The sequence below is a fragment of the Mustela lutreola genome, chromosome 3 (genome assembly GCF_030435805.1).
Source record: "Mustela lutreola isolate mMusLut2 chromosome 3, mMusLut2.pri, whole genome shotgun sequence".
Lineage (NCBI taxonomy): Eukaryota > Metazoa > Chordata > Mammalia > Carnivora > Mustelidae > Mustela > Mustela lutreola.
In genome coordinates this window covers 62,621,372-62,643,100 of record NC_081292.1, presented here as the reverse complement: position 1 = coordinate 62,643,100, position 21,729 = coordinate 62,621,372, and the positions used below count along the sequence as shown (strand labels likewise).

The 21,729-nt window shown below is 37.7% G+C and overlaps 2 protein-coding genes and 1 pseudogene across 7 annotated transcripts in view; 1 reads left to right on the top strand and 2 right to left on the bottom strand.

Moving 5' to 3' along the window:
• Positions 1 to 2,263, bottom strand: part of LACTB2 (lactamase beta 2) — a 43,114-nt gene extending 40,851 nt beyond the window's left edge. For 3 of the 5 annotated variants that reach the window (XR_009351716.1, XR_009351718.1, XR_009351717.1), the window contains exon 1: positions 2,046 to 2,263. Coding sequence is in view for 1 of the 5 variants with exons in the window: in XM_059166250.1 (XP_059022233.1) it covers positions 2,046 to 2,167 (122 nt within the window). In the remaining 4 variants the exon portion in view is untranslated. The remainder of the gene's footprint in view (positions 1 to 2,045) is intronic. The other 2 variants (XR_009351719.1, XM_059166250.1) reach the window with 1 other exon arrangement.
• Positions 1 to 21,729, top strand: part of XKR9 (XK related 9) — a 92,074-nt gene that overhangs the window by 42,706 nt on the left and 27,639 nt on the right. Inside the window, exons 1-3 of one of the 2 annotated variants that reach the window (XM_059166247.1) lie at positions 2,338 to 2,620; positions 4,951 to 5,031; positions 9,691 to 10,224. In XM_059166247.1, the coding sequence (XP_059022230.1) occupies positions 9,953 to 10,224 (272 nt within the window). In that variant the 5' untranslated portion in view covers positions 2,338 to 2,620; positions 4,951 to 5,031; positions 9,691 to 9,952. Of the gene's footprint in view, positions 1 to 2,337; positions 2,621 to 4,950; positions 5,032 to 9,690; positions 10,225 to 21,729 lie in introns of those variants that run through there. The other variant, XM_059166249.1, reaches the window with a different exon arrangement.
• Positions 7,996 to 8,340, bottom strand: LOC131826725 (mitochondrial import inner membrane translocase subunit TIM14-like; annotated as a pseudogene).

Genomic DNA, 21,729 nt, shown 5'->3' with positions numbered 1-21,729 from the left:
GGAAGTTGGTAAGATCACCTAGGTAGGGAATATAGATGAGAATAGGAGAGACTGAGATTACATCTTAAGGAACTCACACACTTAAAGATCTGGTAAAGAGGTGGATTCCATGAAGGAGATTGAGAAAGAACAGCCAGAGAGGTAAAAGGAAACCAGGAGAATGTGGCATTAGCAAATCAAGGAGGGAATGGTCAACAGTGTCAAAAGATACTGAAGTTCAAATAAAATGGGAATGGAAAAATGCCATTGGATTTGGTGATATAGGAGCCAGCTGTGATCTTAGAACAGTTTTGTGCAGACAGGTGGATACCAATATCTGAACCTCTTACTTGAACCCAGTTAGTATTCATTGCTTGCCATCTGACTTCTACTTTATACAGTAGAGTAGCATTATCTACACACTAACTTACTTATTCTAGCGTGACTATATGGATTCATCCATATATGTATCACATATGAGTGATTCCACTGGCCATTCCACCCCATGACTTTATGTGAGTAAAGTGGGAGACCATGAATGTCTTCTCTCAGTTACTTTCAGGTTCTTTATGTCTCTTTTTAGCACAAACACTTTGCTACACTGAATGTGGTTCTAGTGTTTAAAGATAACAGTATGTATTTTTCATACAACATGGCCCCTAAATGCAAGCCAACTTCTTCATCTGGTTTTCAAACAGAACCAGCCATCTGCTTTATTGCTGGAAGAAAAAGCAGGCTGCACCAAACTTCTTGTGATTGTACATGATCTCTAAGTACATGATGTACTTAGATGTACATGATGTACATGATTGTACATGATCTCTAAGAGACTTTTTAGGGCAATTTTGACTATAGGTACAATTTTTAGAATAGGTACTGATGTTAGAACTAGTTTAACATGACACACTGAAGAGAGAAGAGAATGCCTATGGACTTCTGGGGTGAGGGAGTCCCAGACAAGACAGACTCCACTCTAAAGTATTTTTTTCCGCTGAATTCTCTATCGTCCTAGATTCTGGAGGCTGCCTAAAATAAAGCTCCTGTACCTACTGGACCCTGCATTGTTTCTTCTGAACCTAACTTCTGCCTGTCTGACTTCAGTACTTCTAGTTCCTTCATTCTGCTCCATCTAAAATTCTGATTTACTGGAAAAAGGCAAATCCAGCAGATACTTCAAGTGGAAACTCCAATTACTACTAAACTGTTTTTTAGAAATCAGTTATGTTAATTTTAACACATCTTGAAATATACAATTAAATTCTACGCTTAAGGGGAACTGTATTTTATTTTTATTTTGTATTACCTAGGGTATACTAAAGACGAAGCATATAAAATTTTGTTCATGCACATTTGTGAAGTACACCGTATCTTACTCACCACTTAGGCAAAATTACACTAAAATAATGCAGCTGAACAAGAGAAGAATCTTAGAAATACATATAGGTTATTCCATATGCAAAGTAACTTAAATGAGGTTACACAATAGTAACGAAAACTAAAATTAGTCTGCTCCTCTTTCCCAAGAACTACGGGGCTCCTTGGTGTTTCAGACTCCAGCAATTTGGAAGCATGAAAATCCTGCCCTCTGCCGCTTAGTTAAGAAAAAGGCCTCAGCACAATTAACCACTTTTGTGAAGGGCAAGTTAGACTCTTGAGCAAAACACTAGTGAAAAGTCAGAAGGTGAGCAAAGTAAATGCTTTCTTGGATTTCTAACTCCAGGCGATCCTAATTTCTCAACAGCTTAAACACAGTTTAAAACACTCAACAGCTTAAACATTTAACATTAGGCAAAGCCCATTGGGTTTCAAAAGCTGGTAGTTTTGATTTTTCTCACTATTTCACCCTCATTAGTCATTTCTGAGGTAGGTTACCAGCCGGTATTGCAGCGATTTGGGGGAGGCCTGGAATGGGGGCGTCGGAAGGTGGTCCTCGGTGCGGCTGCCTGGACCGGACTGGACACTGAGCTCCAGGTTGCAGGGCCGCCTTCGCCGAGCAGTCGTCCCAGCCCCAGCTCTGGGCGTCCCGCAGGCCGGGACGTCTGTTAGAGAGGAATAGGGACGTTTACCTGGTGCCGATCCCTACCAAGTAGGTGTTGGTGCCCTGCAGGGTCATGGGTCCCGGGTTACAGCCCAGGACGCGCACCACCCGGCTGGAGAGCCGCTCGATGCGCTGCAAAACAGCCGACATGACCGCCTCTGCAGCCCGCGGCGGCGCAACGACTTGAACACGGAAGCGGCGACTAGGCGGATGCGGAGGACGAGGTGGGGCGGGGCCAGCAGTCGCCCAGGAGGCGCGAGCAGGCGGAGGGGAAATCGCCTGCTGTACGGGGGGCGGGGCCAGAGGTCACCTGACGCCGCCCGGGCTCCGTAGGCGGAGGCGGGAGCGCAGTCCAGGGCGCGAGGCGTGAGGCGTCTCGAGGCGAGGTTGCGTTCTGCTGGCCGCGCGCCATTTCCTGTCACAACGAGGTGATTTCACAGCAATTTGTGGCGTTCATCCCAGTGGACGAGAGACCGTGTAATCTGGGAAGTCTTGTGGAGCACAGGGCAGGCCGATTTGGGGTTCGTTGCGGAGCACTAAATTCTTGGAAGGAGGGCTTCTTATTTTCAGGCAATGGCAGTGTGTGTGTGTTTTGTGTGTGAGGTAAGAAACCTGTTTGCTTTTTATGATAAATAGGGGCAACTAGTATTTACTTAGTGCTCACTGCCATGCTAAGTCCTTTTTCTAAACACTGTCTCACTTAATTCTCCTAAGGACACGAGGAGGAAGACACTTTTAATGTTTGTTCTACAGATGAAACGGGGATTCGGAGACTTGGCGGGGTGCCAGCTGTGTGAACCCAGCTCAGGGTCTGAAGCCGTGTTCCTGGCTGTCTTGCCCCAACACTTGTCCCCCTCTCGTTAGATTCAGGGAGCTTGGGCCTCTCTCCTTCTGCTGTGTTCCTGCCCAGAGACCTAGCTCGGCCTTGAGTTTTGTCCCATTTTCGCTAATGAGGAGCCCTTTTCTAATCTGCTAAGCTTGGACTATCCCAGTATTAACCACCCCTTCCTATTAAAAAAAATTGAGTTACGATTTGCCTAAAAGGAAATGCGCAGATTCTACAATCCATTTCATTGAGTAATGATAGTTGTACGTAAGCTACCGCAAAAGAGATACATACCTTTGTCCCATATCCGCTGTCCCGATTTGTCTTTTTCAAAACACGTAGGAGAATAACACATTAGATGCTTGTGGTTATAAAATTTAGGAAACATATTTTAACACTTTTTTTTGCAGGTGTTTCTGAAGAAGAGACTACCATTTTACAGTATTTGTTTTACAAATCGTTAGTTTAATATTCTGGATTTCTTGAAAGACCCACCTGTTTTATGGGTGACAAATTTCTTTGCCTTGTGTCTCAAAGATGTACTTGTAATGGAAAAGTGTTTCAAAAACCTTTGCTGAAAGGGCAATATGCCCTTTAAAAAAAATGTTTGAAGAACCATCAAAATTCCTCACATCAGTTACTTTCAACTCCCCAGTTTTATTTATTTGTAGTCTCTTAATGGCTATTCAGTCAGGAAGCTATCTCCATTTTCTCTTTTGAAAAACCTGGTGCTGGAAATTCAACAAACCTTTGAGAAGAGGGTGGAACAGCAATTTCTGGGACTGGTGGGCAGTTCCATTTTTTTATCCCTTGGCTTTTTGTTTTAAAATAGAGTTTCCCTTGTGGCTTCCAGCTCTGTTTCTTTTAATTCATTGCCAAGGTCTTCCATCTGCCAAATGGACTTAACAAATAATTTAAAACTCTAGTGACCTCAGTTGAGTCATACAAGGAGCTACCACCTGAGGAGGGGGAATAGAATTTGGGTAGTTAACTTGGTTTAGACAAATTAAAATTGGGATGATTGTGGGATATCCTGGTAAAGAAATCTGTAGTAGACTTTGGGTAAATATGGGTTGAACTTAGAAGAGAGTTCTAGGTTGCTACTACAAAATTGTCTTTGTGGATATGTTTAGTATGTGACTTGAAGTTTAAGCTCTTGTCCAAGAAATAAGAATGATTTTGGCCAATCTTCCGGGGTCCTTGCCCTCTTCGGGAGCATTGTACCCAATAAAACTCAATAAACTTTGCTTTCCTGCCCACCAAAAAACAAAATAAAACAAAAAAACCCAAAGATTTTATATTCTGTTCAGTTACATTTATAATTATTTATCATCTACCTACAGTATGCATAGTATTATTATAGACATATGGGGTGGGTGTTAAAATTATAGTTGGCTTTCTAGAGGCTTATTACCAGGAAGGAGACATACATTATCTTATTTTAAAGACTATCTGAGTAAATCCTAGAGAAGTATAGTTGAAGTGATAGGATTGCAAGGAGGAAGAGAGAGAGTCAAATTAATTGGGAAGATTGGGAAAGCTTAAAGGTGGTAGGGTTTTGAGCTGATCCTTAAAGGACTTGATATAACCTTATCAGGTAGATGGAGGTAGGAAAGGCATTCTAGACAGTAAATAATCTTGAGAAAAGGCTTGGAAATAGAACTGTAGTATTTATTTTGGGAAACCAACAATCATGTTTTTGGGACACAGGTTTTAAGGTGTACAGTTTGAAAAAGGTAAGACTAAGTTAAAAAATACTTTGTGAATTCTTTATCAGAGTACTTCAAATGTAAGAATCTCTCTCCTTCCTTTTCAAACACTTGTTGTCTACTTTGTCTACTTGGATATTCTGTGAGGTAAATTGTATTTTCTTAAAACTTAAATTTTGAATAGAGTTAAACCTTGTAACCTAGTCAGCCTGTGAGAGGAGCCATGTTATTCCTTCTCCCAATGTGACAATTATAAAGGGGTGTACTGTAGTTGCAATGATACAAACTCTCTTATCACTAGATGAAAAAATCCCACATATGACTAACAGATGACTTCAGTTTCATTTTAGTATTCGTGCTGAAAGGTTTACACGCCCTTTAATGGTACTCATTTTCAGTGAACAAGAAATAAAAGATTCCCATGATGAAGATTTTCCAGGAGAGACTTTGAGTTAAAGAAGGCTTTTTATACTTGACAAGTAAGTCTCCATTTTATATGTGTTGAATTTGGTTGACAAATGAAAGTTTGGTAGTTTTTACTTCTTCAGACATATGCCTTATGACCAAGAGATTATGTACAGTGAGCAAAGGTCATTTGGCTGGCAGCTGGTTAGCCACATAGCTGAGTTGACCTCTGAATGAAATTGGATTGAAACTGTCCTATTTAGTCAGCAAGTGTCATGAATTCTCTGTAAAGTCAAACTTTATAGGTGGTATTATTTCTCCTAAGGTAATAATTGGAAAAAGTGATTAACTGTAGGGATAGAGATGAACTAGCCTTCATACAAGTTAAGTCACTATGTGGTTATTGAAGGAGGTGTAGGCTTTCTTTATAAGAGCTGCTATATTTATTTTCTTGCTTTGTAGTTTTCTTTTTGGTTGGCATTATGTTCTGCCTGATTAAATTAGGAATAGAGACATTGCCATGTCACATTAGTCTGTTGAAAATGTTTTGCTAATAATGGAGTTTCTATGTTTCTTAGAAAGTATTTTTCTTGTCTTGTAAAATTTATTTCAAAACTGCTAGTATTTTCTATATCCATAGCCGGGTAAAGGAAATTCTCTTTGTGGGGAGAGTGGTTAAGAAATGTACATGTGGAGTGCTTAGGTATTAAAATCTGTAATGTTAAGGAAATTATCTATATTAAAATGATTTACTTATTAGAGATAACTCATCTAAATACCCAAAATCTCTAAGTCTCAGTGTTTTGGTCAATAACACCCTTCCCAAAGAGATTTGTGAGTATTAAAGTAAATGTATGTATAGTACTCCACACACTGAGTAGATACTGAGCAATGATAGCTACTGTTATTACTATTTTTCCATTATATATGTGATGTTCTTTTCCTCCCTACATAGTGAAGCTTAAGAAGTTACATTTTTTAGAATATTAGAGTAGGACTGGATGCACATTAAACACATCCAGTATTACCATGGTAAGGAATTTGCCAATATTTTGTGGAACTTTTGTTTCTGGAGGACATATTTGAAGTCTGGTACATTAGATTTTCAAACTAGCTGTTCTTTCCACCTGGAACACTTTTACACATGATATTCACATGACTAATTTCACTACTTATATGCCATCTTCTCTGGGAGGCCTGTCCTGATCATTCAAGACCTGAACTGAGATCAGGAGCCAGACACTTAACTTAATCCACCCAGGTACTCTCTGTCCTGACCATTCTAATTAAAAATGCAACTCATGATGTGCCGGTCTCTACTTCCAACACCAAGGTTTGTATTTTTTCCTTAGCACTTATCACCTTCCAATATAATATTCAATTAATTTATTTATTTAATAAATAATATTATTATTTTTATTGTTAATTGACGGTCTTTCTCTGTTCAGATGTAAATTACACAAGGGCAGGGATTTTTTGTTTGTTTGTTTCTTTTGTCATTTGCTATATCCCCAAAGCCTAGAACAGCACATGGTAGGTTCTAAGTAAGTATTTTCAGTTGAACAGAACCTTCTGATTAAGTCTCATCCTTCTAAACTCCATACTTATGTCTTTCATTTTAAGATAAGAAACTTAACACATGGAAATTCATGGCCTGCTCTTTTGGGGAAAACTCAGATTTTAAAATTACTGTTATCCATCCCATTGGTCATAGCATTCTTGTCAGGGAAGCTAGTGACAGTGAATTTTTTTTTTTTTTCATTATGAAGAGTGAAATACCTTTTAGTTTTATTTTGAAAACTTTAAACAAAAACTTGTAAGTGGTAAAATGACAAGAACACTAAGTATTAGCTGGTGTGTGTTTTCAGTAACATTTTCACCTCCTGGTTTTTAAAGTGATAAGCATTCTTTATAGAACATGTAGGGTGTTAGTCTACTTGGGCTGCCGTAACAGAATAACTACAGACTTTGTGACTTAAACAACAGACATTTATTTTTTCACAGTTCTGGAGACTAGTAGTCCAGTATCAAGGTGCCAGCAGGGTTGGTTTCTAGTGAGGCCTCTCACTTTGAGTTGCAGATGATTGCTTTGTAGCTGCATACTCATGTGGCCTTTCCTGTGTGGGTATGGGAGTGGAGTGTGTGTAGGGGGGAGGTCTCTGTTGTCTCTTCTTTTTATAAGGACATCAGCCCTATTGGATTGGGGCCCTGTCCTTATTACTCCTTTTAATCTCAATTACCTCCTTAGAGGCCCATCTCTAAGTACAGTCACATTGGTGGTTAGTATTTTGTAAGAACTTTGGAGGGAAAACATTCAGTTCATACATATAGAAAAGAATAAGAAGAGGAAAAAAATTCATTTATAATACTATTAATTCCCCAGATAAAACTACTGTTAACATTTTTTTATTCCTCCAGTCATATTTTTTTTTGTATTTTTTTTTTTTTAACTTAACATTCTTTAATGTGAAGTCAAAGTTTACAAACTCAGATGCTTATAGGGTTCAGGCAGGCAAGGTAATAATGGTAACCAACATTTATTGAGTTCTGTTTGCCAAGTACTTTCCTAGAAATTTATATGTATTATATATGTCCTCTTTCTTAGTCTTCACCGCAACCCTATGAACTATATGCCATTATTTTTTCCATATTTCAAGTGAAAGAAAATAAGGCATAGGGAGGTAAAAGAACATGTTTGAGGACACAGCTAGTAGGTAGCTTTATTGTCATTGAGACCCAGCTGCTGAAATGACTGAAAAGGGGTTGTGGGCTACTGTGGTGAACTTGAGAGAACATGCCCCATCTAGGGCATCCACAGCTCATGAAGAAAGGTCAGTCTATTGTAACACATCTTTCAATTTTTTGATAGCAGTGAAAAATCTGTGTTTTACATGAAACATTGGCAATTAGGAAAGTTAAAAAAACATTGTTGAATAGAACTTTTTTTTTTTTTTTTTAGCTTTGAGACATTTTATTATAAAAAGCTAGTACTTCTAAACATAAACTAGTAAGAACTTAAAACTCATTGCACTTTTACTTCACTTTTTGTCTTGACCTTGTATTATATCTTTAGCTTCATTGATTTTTCCTGCTGTATAAGGAGGTCCTCCCTTTTAGGGTGATTAAAAAGTACAATTTGTAGAAGAGCATCTCTTTTCCATTATTGGTAGTAGAGCTTACACCTGCTGTTAATGCTGCCTCTTGTTTGGGCACTTTGTGGTCAAACCCACTTCTGTAATAGCTGCCACTGAAGGTAGATTTTGGTAGACTTTGAAAACTTGTTTTGCTTGAAGCTCTATATGCTTCATGGCTTGCAAAACATAACAGCCTGCAAATCCCGCAGCAGTAATGGTCAGTCCATTTGCTACTACTACACTGCCCATAGCTCTGGCTTGGTGCCCCTGCATCCACCGAGAGGTTTATCCCAGCCCAGAGCCTGCAGCCATCAATTCCATGCCTCTACCAGAAAGCACCACTGGTAGGTACAAAGGGCCCAGACACAAGTACCCCAGGAAGTATGGGAGCAGCTGCCAAGTCAGACAGATCTTGTCTGTAGATTGCATTCAGCCCATATTTATAAAATAGGGGTCACAATAGTAATAATACCTGTCTCCAAATTTTGAGATGTAAGATTTAAGTGGGGGTTTCTATGTATAAGGTTTAGTTTAATACCTGGCACATAGGGCTAAGTAATTGTTAGCTAACATTTGTCCAGTCATTGGAATTTTTTAAAAGTATCATTTACTATTGTTTTTATTTTAAGAGATTATGTAAGTAATATATGGGTACATGTCTTTTATAAAAAATTCCAACAATATAAAAGAATAATTAATTATAGGATTGAAGTTGCATTTGCTTTCCACTCCCAACTTCCTTCCTCTCTCTGTATAGAATTAAAAACCCATAAATGTTATATTTATCTTTCTGGCATTTTTTTTTCCACTTTATATGTCTTGGGAGATCTTCTGAGGCCAGTTTATACAAAACTTCTTCATTCTTTTTAAAGGCTATGTGGTGTATTCTTTACTCTGGTGTACCATAATTTATTGAACTAGATCTCATTTGTCATTTACACAGTTTTCAAATAGTATATATATTTGTGCACATTTGTGACATTTTCCCTAGGCTTGATTTTTAGATGGAATTGCTGAATTAAAAGCATATTAACTTAATATAGAGAACACACTGATGGTTATTGGAGGGAAGGTGGCTGGTGGGTGGGTGAAATAGGTAATGGGGATTGAGAAGTGCGCTGTGATGAGCACTGGGTATTGTATGGAGTTGCTGAATCACTATGTTGTACACCTGAAACTAATTTCACACTGTATGTTAACTGGAATTAAAATTTAAAAACTATATTAAGAATTTTCACAGCTATTTCACCTTTGTTAAATATTTTTTAGTAGCTTTGTAGTATTCCATTTTGTGAATCTACCATTATTTACTGATTCTTATGTTGACACAGTTAGATTGTTTCTAATTTTTTGCCACTGTAGATGGACCTGTGATAAATATCTTTGTTAGTAGGTTATGGTTTTTAAAAGGTAATTAGTCAGGAAGTTTTCAACTAATAAGTATATTTCTGAGGCTTTTCTTTCCCAAACTATTATAAGAACCATATTTAGTCATAATTTATTATTTCTAGGAAAATAGGGGTTTGATAAAATCATGGCCTAGGGTTTTTAATATTACAGTCAAGATTTTTAGAATCTTTTATATATATTTCATTTTAGGTGTTGTCATCTGTAATGAAGATCACTGAAAAACAGAAGATTGAATAAAGCCTTGTAACATTGGACCTGGATAGGAGATTTAGAAAAAAAAATTACTCACTTTGGTTTTAGTGTTTCAATTTCATAATATTTATTCTTTTGAATAAATTTAAGGAGTAGAACTTAAAATTCAGTGCTATACTAACAGATGCACTATTATTATTATTATTATTATTTTGTATAAGAGAAGAAAATAGATAACCAAGAGCTCTAGTGATTCATAATGAAATACACTAAATTGCACTTTATGTTGTCAGTTCTTGGCATTATAATCTATATAACTGATTTAATTGTGGACATTTGGGTATCTGTCAGGTTTTTCTATGAAGGACGAAATGTTTTTGGTATTTTAACAGTAACCTTTATGCTCTTTGGAACACTTGTGGTGCAGTGTTTTAGTTACTCTTGGTTCAAGGCTGATTTAAAGAAAGCAGGCCAAGAAAGTCAGCACTGTTTTCTTCTACTTCATTGCTTGCAAGGAGGAGTTTTTACAAGGTGAGCATACACTTTTGATCATTAACATTATTTTTCTTTTATGTAAAAAGAAACTACCTTTCTGTGTTTGGGTAGTCAAATGTACAAAGTTCCCCTACTTGCATGTAGCACAAAGGTCACTTGCTCCTCACTATCAGTGGTTATATGAGTCATTGCTACTGTTAGAATTTTCTAGGTTCATTAATAGAATGTTTTAATTTACCTTGGGATACCTGGGTGTCTCAGTTGGTTAAGCATTCAGCTTTTGATTTTGGTTCCACTCATGATCTCAGTGTTGTGAGATCTAGTCCTGCATCAGTCTTGGTTCAGCATGGCGTCTGCTGCTCTCCCGTCTCCTTGCCACCTTCCCCTGCTTGTGTACGTGTACACATGAGCGTGTGTGTGTGCGCGCACACGTGTGTGTTCTCTCTCTCAAAATCTTAAGGGATGTTTTCTTAAATTTCAATTCAATTAATATATAGTGTATTACTAGTTTTCAGAGGTAGATTTCAGTGATTCATCAGTCTTACATAATACCCAGTGCTCATTACATCATGTGTCCTTAATGTCCATCACCCTGTTACCCTATTCCCTCAGCCCCCTTCCCTCCAGCAACTCTCAGTTTGTTTCCTATGGTTAAGAGCCTTTTATGGTTTGTCTCCCTCTATGACTTTGTTTTGTTTTATTCTTCCCTCCTATCCTCCCACAATCCCGTTTTTTTTTCTATTAAATTTCAAATATGAGTGAGGTCATATGATTATTGTCTTTCTCTGATTTATTTTGCTTGGCATAATACTGTCTGGTACCAGCCACGTTGCTGCAAATGGCAAGATTTAATTTTTTTGGTGGCTGAGTAATATTCGTATATATCTATATCTGTATCTATGTATCTATACAGGTGTGTACATGTGTGTATGTGTGTATATACACACATACACACCACATCTTCTTTCTTTATTCATCTGTTGATGGACATTTGGTCTCTTTATATAGTTTGGCTATTGTGGACATTGCTGCTATAAACATTGGGGTGCACGTGCCCCTTCAAATTAAGTTACTTTTTCTGGTATGTACTCACTTTTTGTGGGGAGATGACTCATGTCTGTGTCTTATGAATCTTTTATCTTCTATTTTGTATTCCAATCCTGATTATATAAATATAGTTTATCACATGCAACTGTGTTAGATCCCTTAATTTTTTAAGTTTCTTTTACCACTGATTTCACGATATGAAATTTTTATTGTAATAATTGCAGTAGCCATATGGTTAGTTAGGTACAGAATCATATGCAGAACTAAAAATAACTTTAAGAATCATTTTGTTTGAGGACACCTAAATGGCTTAATTGTTAAGCATCTGCCTTCAGCTCAGCTTATGAACCCAGAGTCCTGGGATTGAGTCCCATGTCGGGCTCCTTGCTCAGCAGGGAGCCTGCTTCTCCCTCTGCTTGCTGCTCCCCCTGCTTGTGTTCTCTCTTTTTCTCCCTCTCTCTCTGACAGATAAATAAAATCTTAAAAAAAAGAATCATCTTATTCATCTTGTTATTTTATAGTTAAATTAGGAATCTAAATAAGTCCTGAGAATTCTATGATTTTCCATATGTCTAATTTCATTTGATCTTTTTATTATTATCTTAAGGCATTTAATTCTGTTAAAAGCAATATATATGTAATAAAGAGAAAAATAAAGACAAATATTAGATGGATAATATTTTTTTGTTACAATTAGATTTTGAATTTGGGCTGTTTTAACTACCATCTTTCTTTAGAGATATTTTAGTGACTATAGAATTCTAATATGTAGTTATTTTGTCTCTGCATATTATAGTCTCTGCATATAAGTCTCTTGGTTTCTGTTGTTGCGCTTCAGGAATTAGATATCAGTTTTACTGCTGTTCTTTTGTTTTTTAAAAAAATTAATTTTTTTTTAAAAAAGATTATTAGAGAGAGAGAGAGAGAGTGAGAGATCATGAGCAAGAGGGAAGGATAGAGGGAGAAGAAGACTCCCTGATGACAGGGAGCCCAGTGTGGGACTTGGCCTGGATCCTGGGATCATGACCTGAACTGAAGGCAGATGCTTAACCAACTGAGTCACCCAAGTACCCACTGCTATTCTTTAAAAAGTATTTTATCTTTTGGGGTTTATATACAGTTTCCAATATATCTAGGTATAGATTTTTCTTTCTTTTTTCTTTCTTCTTTTTTTTTTTTTTTGCTTGGGATTTGCTGGCCTTCTTAATTCTGTGGATTATTATCTTCCATCAGTCTTGCACAATTCTCAGCCATTATCTTTTCTAATGTTTTCTGTGCACATTTCCTTGTGGGACTCCAAGCAAATGTAAGTTAGATCTCACATTATCTAATATGAGTGTTTCATGTTAGGTGTTTTGAATTTTTATTTTTGGACTCTCTGTGGTGTGTGGTACATTCTGTGAATAATTTTCATAACTCTTTTTATTTCACTAGTACTTTCATTGTGGCCAAAATGTTATTCCATCCAACCTCTGGGTTTTATTTTACTTTTTAATTTTAATTTAATTTTATTATTTTTGATTTAAATTCAGATTGTTTAACAAATAATGTAGTATTGGTTACAGAGGTAGAAGTTAGTGATTCATCACTTATATGTAACATCTAGCGCCCATCACAGAATTGCCATCTTAATACCCATCACCCATATAACCCATTCCCTCACTCACTTTCCCTCCAGCAACCCTCAGTTTGTTCTCTGTAGTTAGGAGTCATTTATAGTTTCCCTTCCTTTCTATTTTAATCTTATTTTTCCTTCCCTTCCTCATGTTCATCTGTTTGGTTTCTTAAATTCCAAATGTGAGTGAAATCATAAAATATTTGTCTTTCTCTGACTTACTTTGCTTTGCATAATAAATTCTAGTTCCATCCATGCACTGCAAATGGAAAGATTTCATTCTTTTTGATGACTCAGTAATAATCCTGTGTGTGTGTGTGTGTGTGTGTGTGTGTATGTATGCATGTGCACGCAACATCATCTTTATCCACTCATCAGTCAATGGACATTTGGGCTCTTTCCCTAATTTGGCTATTGTTGATAGTGCTGCTATAAACATTGGGGTGCATGTGCCCCTTTGAATCAGCATTTTTGTATCCTTTGGGTAAATAACTAGTGGTGCAATTGGTGGGTGATAGGGTAGTTCCATTTTTACCTTTTCTTTTCTTTCTTTTTTTTTAATTTTAATTTTTTTAAATAAACATATAATGTATTATTAGCTCCAGAGCTACAGGGCTGTGAATTGCCAGGTTTACACACTTCACAGCACTCACCATAGCACATACCCTTCCCAATGTCCATAACCTCACCCCCTTCTCCCCAACCCGCTCCCCCCAGCAACCTTCAGTTTGTTTTGTGAGATTAAGAGTCACTTATGGTTTGTCTCCCTCCCAATCCCATCTTGTTTCATTCATTCTTCTCCTACCCCCTTAACCCCATGTTGCATTTCCACTTCCTTATATCAGGGAGATCATATGATAGTTGTCTTTCTCCGATTGACTTATTTCGCTAAGCATGATACCCTCTAGTTCCATCCACATCGTCGCAAATGGCAAGGTTTCATTTCTTTTGATGGCTGCATAGTATTCCATTGTTTGTATATACCACGTCTTCTTTATCCATTCATCTGTTGATGGACATTTAGGTTCTTTCCATAGTTTGGCTATTGTGGACATTGCTGCTATAACCATTCGGGTGCACATGCCCCTTCAGATCACTACGTTTGTATCTTTAGGGTAAATACCCAGTAGTGCAATTGCTAGGTTGTAAGGTAGCTCTATTTTCAACTTTTTGAGGAACCTCCATGCTGTTTTCCAGAGTGGCTGCACCAGCTTGCATTCCCACCAGCAGTGTAGGAGGGTTCCCCTTTCTCCGCTTCCTCGCCAGCATCTGTCATTTCCTGACTTGTTAATTTTAGCCATTCTGAATGGTGTGAGGTGGTATCTCATTGTGGTTTTGATTTGTATTTCCCTGATGCCGAGTGATGTGGAGCACTTTTTCATGTGTCCGTTGGCCATCTGGATGTCTTCTTTGCAGTAATGTCTGTTTATGTCCTCTGCCCATTTTTTGATTGGATTATTTGTTCTTTGGGTGTTGAGTTTCATAAGCTCTTTATAGATTTTGGATACCAGCCCTTTATCTGATATGTCGTTTGCAAATATCTTCTCCCATTCTGTCAGTTGTCTTTTAATTTTGTTAACCATTTCCATTGCTGTGCAAAAGCTTTTGATCTTGATGAAGTCCCAGTAGTTCATTTTTGCCCTCGCTTCCCTTGCTTTTGGCGATGTTCCTAGGAAGACGTTGCTGCGGCTGAGGTCAAAGAGGTTGCTGCTTGTGTTCTTCTCAAGGATTTTGACAGATTCCTTTCTCACATTGAGGTCCTTCATCCATTTTGAGTCTATTTTTGTGTGTGGTATAAGGAAATGGTCCAGTTTCATTTTTCTGCATGTGCCTGTCCAATTTTCCCAACACCATTTATTGAAGATAAATGGACATTTATTGAAGCTAAATGGACATTTATTGAAGATAAATGGACATTGTTTCCTGCTTTTTCAAAGATTAGTTGACCATAGAGTTGAGGGTCTATTTCTGGGCTCTCTATTATGTTCCCTTGATCTATGTGTCTGTTTTAGTGCCAGTACCATACTGTCTTGATGATGACAGCTTTGTAATAGAGCTTGAAGTCTGGAATTGTGATGCCACCAACTTTGGCTTTCTTTTTCAATATTCCTTTGGCTATTCGAGGTCTTTTCTGGTTCCGTATATATTTTAGGATTATTTGTTCCATTTCTTTGAAATAAAGGGGTGGGATTTTGATAGGGATTGCATTAAATGTGTAGATTGCTTTAGGTAGCATAGACATTTTCACAATATTTGTTCTTCCAATCCAGGAGCATGGAACATTTTTCCATTTCTTTGTGTCTTCTTCAGTTTCTTTCATGAATACTTTATAGTTCTCTGAGTATAGATTGTTTGCCTCTTTGGTAAGGTTTATTCCTCAGTATCTTATGGTTTGGGTGCAATTATAAATGGGACTGACTCCTTAATTTCTCTTTCTTCTGTCTTGTTGTTGGTATAAAGAAATACAACTGATTTCTGTGCATTGATTTTATATCCTGACACTTTACTGAATTTTTGTACAAGTTCTAGCAAATTTGGAGTGGAGTCTTTTGGGTTTTCCACATGTAATATCATATCATCTGTGAAGAGTGATAGTTTGACTTCTTCTTTGGCGATTTAGATGCATTTAATTTCTTTTTGTTGTCTGATTGCTGAGGCTAGGACTTCTAGTACTATGTTGAATAGCAGTGGTGATAGTGGACATCCCTGCTGTGTTCCTGACATTATAGAAAAGCTCTCAGTTTTTCTCCATTGAGAATGATATTTGCAGTGGGTTTTTCATAGATGGCTTTGATAATATTGAGGTATGTGCCCTCTATTGCTACACTTCGAAGAGTTTTGATCAGGAAGGGATGCTGTACTTTGTCAGATGCTTTTTCAGCATCTATTGAGAGTGTCATATGGTTCTTGTTCTTTCATTAATGTGTTGTATCACATTGATTGATTTGTGGATGTTGAACCAACCTTGCAGCCCTGGAATAAATCCCACTTGGTAGTGGTGAATAATCCTTTTAATGTACTGTTGGATCCTATTGGCTAGTATTTTGGTGAGAATTTTCACATCTGTGTTCATCAAGGGTATTGGTCTGTAATTCTCTTTTTTGATGGCATCCTTGTCTGGTTTTGGGATCAAGGTGATGCTGGCCTCATAAAATGAGTTTGGAAGTTTCCCTTTCATTTCTATTTTTTGGAGCAGTTTCAGGAGAATGGAATTAATTCTTCTTTAAATGTTTGGTAGAATTCCCCTGGGAAGCTATCTGGTCCTGGGCTTTTGTTTGTTTGGAGATTTTTGATGACTGTTTCAATCTCCTTACTGGTTATGGGTCTGTTCAGGTTTTCTATTTCTTCCTGGTTCAGTTGTGGTAGTTTATATGTCTCTAGGAATGCATCCATTTCTTCCAGATTGTTAAATTTGTTGGCGTAGAGTGGCTCATAATATGTTCTGTATTTCTTTGGTGTTGGTTGTGATCTCTCCTCTTTCATTCATGATTTTATTAATTTGGGTCCTTTCTCTTTTCTTTTTGATGAAGTCTGGCCAGGGGTTTATCAATCTTATTAATTCTTTCAAAGAACCAGCTCCTAGTTTCTTTGATTTGCTCTATTGTTTGTTTGTGTTTTTAAACTTTCTATTTCATTGATTTCTGCTCTGATCTTTATGATTTCTCTTCTTCTGCTGGGTTTAGGCTTCCTTTGTTGTTCTTTCTCCAGCTCCCAGCTGGAGAATGCCACAGAGACCTGGTTCTTTCTCCCAGCTCCAGCTCCTAGGTGTAGGTTTAGGTTGTGTATTTGAAACCTTTCTTGTTTCTTGAGAAAGGCTTGTATCGCTATACATTTTCCTCTCAGGACTACCTTTGCTGGGTCCCACAGATTTTGAACCGTTGTGTTTTCATTATTATTTGTTTCCATGAATTTTCTCAATTCTTCTTTAATTTCCTGGTTGACCCATTCATTCTTTAGAAGGATGCTGTGTAGTCTCCATGTATTTGGGTTCTTTTCAAATTTCCTCTTGTGATTGAGTTCTAGCTTTGGCACATTGTGGTCTGACAATATGCAGGGAATTATCCCAGTGTTTTGGTACTGGTTGAGACCTGATTTGTGACCCAGGATGTGATCTGTTCTGGAGAATGTTCCATGTGCACTAGAGAAGAATGTGCATTTTGTTGTTTTGGGATGGAATGTTCTGAATATATCTGTGATGTCCATCTTATCCAGTATGTCATTTAAGGCCTTTATTTCCTTGTTGATCTTTTGCTTGGATGACCTGTCCATTTCAGTGAGGGGAGTGTTAAATTCCCTTACTGTTATTGTATTATTGTAGATATGTTTCTTTGATTTTGTTATTAATTGGTTTATATAGTTGGCTGCTCCCATGTTAGGGGCATAGATATTTAAAATTGTTAGATCTTCTTGACAGACCCTTTGAGTATGATATAGTGTCCTTCCTCATCTCTTATTATAGTCTTTAGCTTAAAATCTAATTGATCTGATATAAGGATTGTCACCCCAGCTTTCTTCTGATGTCCATTAGCATGGTAAACATTTTCCACCCCCTTGCTTTAAATCTGGAGGTGTCTTTGGGTCTAAAATGAGTTTCTTGTAGGCAGCATATTGATTTTTTTTTTTTTTTTTTTTACCCATACTGATACGCTGTGTCTTTTGATTGGGGCATTTAGCCCATTTACATTCAGCATAACTATGGAAAGGTATGAATTTAGTGCCATTGTATTGCCTGTAAGGTGGCAGTTACTGTATACTGTCTCTGTTCCTTTCTGATTTACTACTTTTAGGCTCTCTCTTTGCTTAGGGTTCCCCTTTCAATATTTCCTGTAGAGCTGGTTTGGTGTTTGCAAATACTTTTTCAGTTTTTGTTTGTCCTGGAAGCTTTTTATCTCTCCTTCTATTTTCAGTGACAGCCTAGCTGGATATAGTATTCTTGGCTGCATGTTTTCTTGTTTAGTGCTCTGAATATATCATGCCAGTTCTTTCTGGCCTGCCAGGTCTCTGTGGATAAGTTGCTGCCAATCCAATATTTTTACCTTTGTATGTTACAGACTTTTTATCCTGGGCTCTTCTGGATTTTCTCTTTGTCGCTAAGACTTGTAAATTTTACTATTAGGTGATGGGGTGTGGACCTATTCTTATTGATTTTGACGGGGGTTCTCTGTACCTCTTGGATTTTGATACTTGTTCCCTTTGCCGTATTAGGGAAATTCTCTAAAATAATTCTCTCCGTATACCTTCTGCTCCCCTCTCTCTTTCTTCTTCTTTTAGAATCCCAATTATTCTAATGTTGTTTTGTCTTATGGTATCACTTACCTCTCGAATTCTCCCCTCATGGTCCAGTAGTTGTTTGTCTCTCTTTTGCTTAGCTTTTTTATTCTCTGTCATTTGGTCTTCTATATCACTAATTCTTTCTTCTGCCCCATTTATCCTAGCAGTAAGGTCCTCCATTTTTTTATTGCACCTCATTAATAGCTTTTTTGATTTCAAGTTGGTTTGATTTTAGTTTTTTTATTTCTCCAGAAGGGGCTTTTATTTCTCTGGACGGGATTTCTCTATTATCTTCCATGCCTTTTTTGAGCCCGGCTAGAACCTTGAGAATCATCATTCTGAACTCTAGGTCTGACATATTACCAATGTCTGTATTGATTAAGTCCCTAGCATTCAGTACTGCCTCTTGTTCTTTTTTTTTGTGGTGAGTTTTTCCGCCTTGTCATTTTGTCCAGATAAGAGTATATGAAGGAGCAAATAAAATACTAAAAGGGTGTCAAGGACCCCAGAAAATGTGCTTTAGCCAAATCAGAAGAGACCCCAAATTGTGGGGGGGGGAGAAAGGAATTAAGAAGTTCAGAAAAAAAAATTAAAAAAGTAAACAAAGAAAAAAAATATATATTAGACTGGTGACTAGAACAGGGTCACCCTCTTAATTTTGGGAGTATTTTGGTCTCTTAGAAGAAACTACCTCCCAAGATTTTAAAGAATGAAAAACATATATAAGGATAAACACAATGAAGGGATAGAGTATGACTATAAAGATGAAAAAAATTTTTTTTAAATTTCTAAAAAAGGAGTTCATAAGGTAAGTTGGTTTGGAGAATAAAGAAAAAGAAAATGGGGAGAATTTGCTTATGCTAGAGACTAGAACAAGCCCGGTGCTAGATTTAGGGTGTATTTTGATCTAGTAGAAGAAGTTGTACTTCAAATTTTTTAGAAAAAAAAACCCTATGTGTAAATAAAAGATAAAGTTAGATACAATGAAGGATAAAATATGACTATAATAATGAAGGTTTAAAAACGATTTTTTTTTAATGAAATGTATTAAGATACGCTAGTTAAAAAATGTTAAAAGAGGAAAGGGTAAAAGTTAAAAAAATTTAGCAGAAGGAAAAAATAAAATTAAAAAAATTAATTAACCTTGCAAGACTAAAAATTCATGGGGAGAGATCCATGAATTCCATGCTTTGCTTCCTCCTCCTCTGGAATTCCACTGTTCTCCTTGGTAAGTGAACTTGGTCTTGGCTGGATTTCTTGTTGATATTCTGCAGGAGGGGCCTGTTGTAGTGATTCTCAAGTGTCTTTGCCCCAGGCACAATTGCAGCACCCTTACCAGGGGCTGGGGTAAGTAATCCGCTCAGGTTGGTTTTTTGGGAGCTTTTGTTCCCTGAGTGCTTTTCATAGAGTTCCGGAGGACAGGAATGAAAATGGCTGCCTCCCAATATCTGGCCTGAAGGAGCGGAGAGCTCGCGCCCCACTCCTCCGTGCGCCCTCAGAGAAAAGTGCTCAGTCACTCTCATCTCCCTGGCCTCTGGCTGTGCTTCAAGCTCACCCAGCCTGTTACCAGGCGTCTCTGTCTCTGGCACACAGCTTCGCCTGGAGTCTCCAAACCCTGCAGATCCCTGAGCTCTTCCCCAGGGGTCTTCCCGGATCTTGTGGGGACCCCACCCACAGAGCAGTGGCCTGTGCTACGGATTACGGTTCAAGGTAGCCGGGAGTTGAGAGCTAACTCCTCGGCTCTGTCTCTATAGTCGGCTTCCCCACTCTAATACCTGTAAGCTCTGCGACACTCAGACACCCCTGATTTTTCTGTGACCCCGTGGGACCTGGGGATATGCTGTCCCTGCATGGGCTTCACCCCGGTATAGCTTCTAGAGCGATGTCCCTCAGTGGAGTAGACTTTTAAAAGTCCTGATTCTGTGCTCCATTGCTCCGCCACTTGCTGGGAGCCGGCCTCTCCCACTGCAGTCTGTCTTCCCATCGCTTTGGATTCACTTCTCCACCAGTCCTACCTTTCAGAAAGTGGTCAATTTTCTGTTTCTAAAATTGCTGCTCTTCTTCTCTTTGCTCTCCTGTTGGATTTGTAGGTATTTGGAATGGTTTGATAAGCTATCTAGCTGATCTCCTGCTACCTGATGTAGTCTCAGCCTGCTACTTCTCCGCCATCTTGACTCCTCCCATTTTTACCTTATTGAGGAACCTTCTGTTTTCCAGAGTAGCTGCAACAGTTTGCATTCCCACCAACATCCTTGCCAACATCTGTTGTTTCCTGAGTTACTAATTTTAGCCTTTCTGACCAGTGTGAGATGGTATCTCATTGTGATTTTGATTTGTATTTCCCTACTGATAAGTGATGTTGAGCATTTTTTTATGTGTCTGTTGGGGATTTGTATGTCTTCTTTGGAGAAATGTTTGTTCATGTCTTCTGCCCATTTCTCAACTAGATTGTTTATTTTTTGGGTGTTGACTTTGATGAATTCTTCATATATTCTGGATGTTGACCCATTGTCAGATAAGTCATTTGCAGATCTCTTCTCTCATTATATTGATTTCCTTGTAGTTTTGTTGATTGTTTCCTTCATTGTGCAGACATTTTTTATCTCGATGAGGTCTCAATAGCTCATTTTTTTGCTTGTTTCCCTTGGCTCCAGAGATGTGCTAGTAAGAAGTTGCTGTAGTCAGGGTCATAGAGGTTGGTGTCTGTGTTCTCCTCTAGGATTTTGATGGTTTCCTGTCTTATATTTAGGTCTTTCATCCATTTTGAATTTACTTTTGTATATGGAGTAAGGAGGTAGTCCGGTTTCTTTCTTTTGCATGTAGCTGTCCAGTTTTCCTAATACCATTTGTTGAAAAGACTGTCTTTTCTCCACTGGACATTCTTTCCCACTTTGTCCAAGATTAGTTGACCATAAAGTTGAGGGTCCATAAAGTTGATGCTCCAGAGTAGGTCTCTACTCTGTTCCATTGATCTATGTGTCTGTTTTTATGCCTGTACCATACCGTCTTGATGATCACAAGTTTTGTAATACAGCTTGAGGTATGGAATTGTGATGCCTCCTGCTTTGCTAGTAACATACTGTCTTGATGATTACAGCTTTGGAATACAGATGGAAGTCTGGAATTTTGATGCTTCCCACTTTGCTTTTCTTTTTCAATATTACTTTAGTGATATGCAGTCTTTTCTGGTTCCAAAGAAATTTTATTTTTGTTTCTTAAGGTTCTGTGAAAAGTGCTGGTGGTGTTATTTTGATCAGGATTACATTGAATGTATAGATTGCTTTCAGTAGTAAAGACATTTTAACAATATTTGTTCTTCCATTTCAGGAGCATAGAATATTTTTCCATTTGTTTGTGTCTTCAGTTTTTTTCATAAGTATTCTGTAGTTTTCAGCATACAGATCTTTTTACTCTTTTGGTTAAGTTTATTCCTAACTATCTTCTGGTTTTTGGTGCAATTGTAATTGGGATTGATTCTTTGATTTCTCTTTCTGTTGATTCATTATTGGTGTATGGAAATGTGACAGACTTTTGTACATTGATTTTATATCCTGCAACTTTGCTGAATTCCTATATCAGTCCTAGCAATTTTTTGTTGGATTCTTTTG